Source organism: Galeopterus variegatus, unplaced genomic scaffold (genome assembly GCF_000696425.1).
Source record: "Galeopterus variegatus unplaced genomic scaffold, G_variegatus-3.0.2 Scaffold1891, whole genome shotgun sequence".
Taxonomy (NCBI): Eukaryota; Metazoa; Chordata; class Mammalia; order Dermoptera; family Cynocephalidae; genus Galeopterus; species Galeopterus variegatus.
Window position 1 is genome coordinate 247,042 of NW_007728002.1, and position 2,410 is coordinate 249,451.

The window sequence follows — 2,410 nt, forward strand, 5'->3', positions numbered from 1 at the left end:
CACTCTCCCGAGTGAGCCACGGGCCGGCCCCCAAAGCTTTTCTTTTTTTGTAACATTCTGTTAATCTCTTAATTTCTAAGAGCAAATTTCTGATTGTATACCCTTTTCCCCTCTTTTTTGACTAGCATCCAGAATACAATATCTTTTTTTTTTTCATCTCTTCGTTTTGGTCTTGTTTAAGGGAGGAGGATAGAAACTCATTAGAAATTCTGAGCCTGTAGTTGGAGCTTGCTTATAGGCTTGAGCTTCACAGTAGGGTGATCTGACTGCCATTTCTTGTCCCCCTCATCCTCCTTGTGTCAGTATATTCATGTCTTTTCTCTCACATTCATGGCATTACCAGAAAACAATCCTCTGCTCCCCCGCCTGGAAGGTACAAGCCTTGCTGCTAGTCCAATGAAAGTCAAAGGGGGAAGGTGACTGGGAAGGCCCCAACGTTAGGGATTCGGCATGTATGCATTTTTTTTCATTTTGGCGCTGCTGGCATTCTGTGGAGTTAATCTGTTTGCTTCTTGACATTTTCTATTTCAATTATTTGGCTTTCTGGGGACTGCTAAGTCAAGTACCACTTGACCGGCTGCTAACTTCCAGAATGTTGCACTCTTCACTCCACTTTTGTCCTCATTATCTGTGTGGATTTCTTTTAAAAAATCCCTTCACTGTGGGCCGGCCTGGTGGTGCACTGGATAGTGCGCCGCTTGGGAAGCGCGGCGGCGCTCCCGCCCGATCCCCACTTAGAATCCAGCTTAACTCACTGAACCGAAGATGTGGCAGTTAGAAGTTGAGCNGACACGGAAAAAGACAAAAGACAAAAAAAAAAAAAAAATCCCTTCACTGTAGTTTTAGTGGAATTTTAGGTGGGAGCAAAATTAGATGTATGCATTCAACTTGCCATTTCTATCCAGAAGCCAGGTACAGTTTAAGTGTAAACATGACAAGTTACACCCTTGGATTTTTATTAGAATTGCATTAAGCCTGTACATTAATTTGGGAAGCTGTGAGATCTTTAAAATGGTCTGTTTTCCCCTTGAAGAACATGGAATGTTTCTTGATTTATTCAACATGTCTTCTTTTAGGTCTTGCACATTCCTTGGTAAGATTATGTTTTATAGTTATTGCGTTTGTGTAGTTTTGAGTTCAAACATGTGATTCTTTAGTTATTTCTACATTCTTAATTGTCTTTATATCTCTTGTTTATTTATACCTTCCGAAGCCTGATGCACTGGAACAAGCAATGTTAGATGCTTTAGTGATGGATCGGGTGGATTTTGTGAAACTATTAATAGAATACGGAGTGAACCTCCATCGCTTTCTTACCATCCCCCGGCTGGAAGAGCTCTATAATACAGTGAGTATGGAACATTTAGTCAACCATCTTTCTTAGGATTTATCTGTTAATTAACTTAAGATTTACCTGCCTCCTTATGTGCAAAGATAGTTTATAGAGAGACAGACTTTTCAACCAAAGGAGAAACATTCTTACTAATTCCATTTTATCCTGGTAAGACATAGCTAAAGACAAAGATGTGAATAAAAACCAATTGCTTTTTATTGAGTCATTTGAACAATCTCAACCTAAGGCCATTATCGAAATGCTGGTACTAGAACTTCCTACACAAATTCTTTATTGAAACTAGACTGGCTTACTCAGCGTGAAAACACCAGTTGTGCAAGCTATGCAGGCTTCTGGCCAATTTCCTTCCTTGTCCTTTCAATCTTATCCTTTCTTCAAGATCTATTCAAGTTTTGTTTTCTTGTTTACTCGAGTTAGTTCATGGTGATCTGTTCCCAGAGTACAGATTATTTGCAACTCTTTTTGAGCACACACATCATCATATTGTTGATTATTTTTCAGCATAAGTATTCGCTCTCTTCTATTATTAGAAGAACTCCAGAAAAGCAGTGCTTGTATTTGTCATTGAACCCCTCAGGAGCCTGATTGAACATAGTAAAGTTTCAATAAATATCTGTTGATGGAATGTACTTGTGTAATAGGATTCATAATTATATGATAACATCTATATAAGATAAAGGAAGGTTATAAATCACTTAGAATTGATTTCTGCCTCTTACCACATAGCTACATATATATATCTTTTTTTTTCTTTTTGGTGGTTGGCCGGAACAGGGATCTGAACCCTTGACCTTGGTGTTACAGCAGCACTCTCTAACCAAGTGAACTAACCAGCCAGCCCTACATATGCACATCTTTTTTTGAAAAATATTTCACCTAATTATATTTTCTCTTGGGAGATATCTTCCTTAGAATTGATTGGTTTACACTTTATTCCTAAAGAGGTTGAACAAAATTTTCAGTATTCTGAGTTACTTGTGCATTTTGAAATGAATTTTTTTTCCTCTTAGCACATGATAATTAAAGAGGTTAATTCTTCCATTTGTTCTTTATTAC

At 37.9% G+C, this 2,410-nt stretch overlaps 1 protein-coding gene across 1 annotated transcript in view; it reads left to right on the top strand.

Annotated features, from left to right (window-relative positions):
* TRPM6 (transient receptor potential cation channel, subfamily M, member 6) overlaps positions 1 to 2,410 on the top strand; it is a 126,504-nt gene that overhangs the window by 37,024 nt on the left and 87,070 nt on the right. Inside the window, exon 11 of the mRNA XM_008579473.1 lies at positions 1,214 to 1,348. Within this exon, the coding sequence (XP_008577695.1) occupies positions 1,214 to 1,348 (135 nt within the window). The remainder of the gene's footprint in view (positions 1 to 1,213; positions 1,349 to 2,410) is intronic.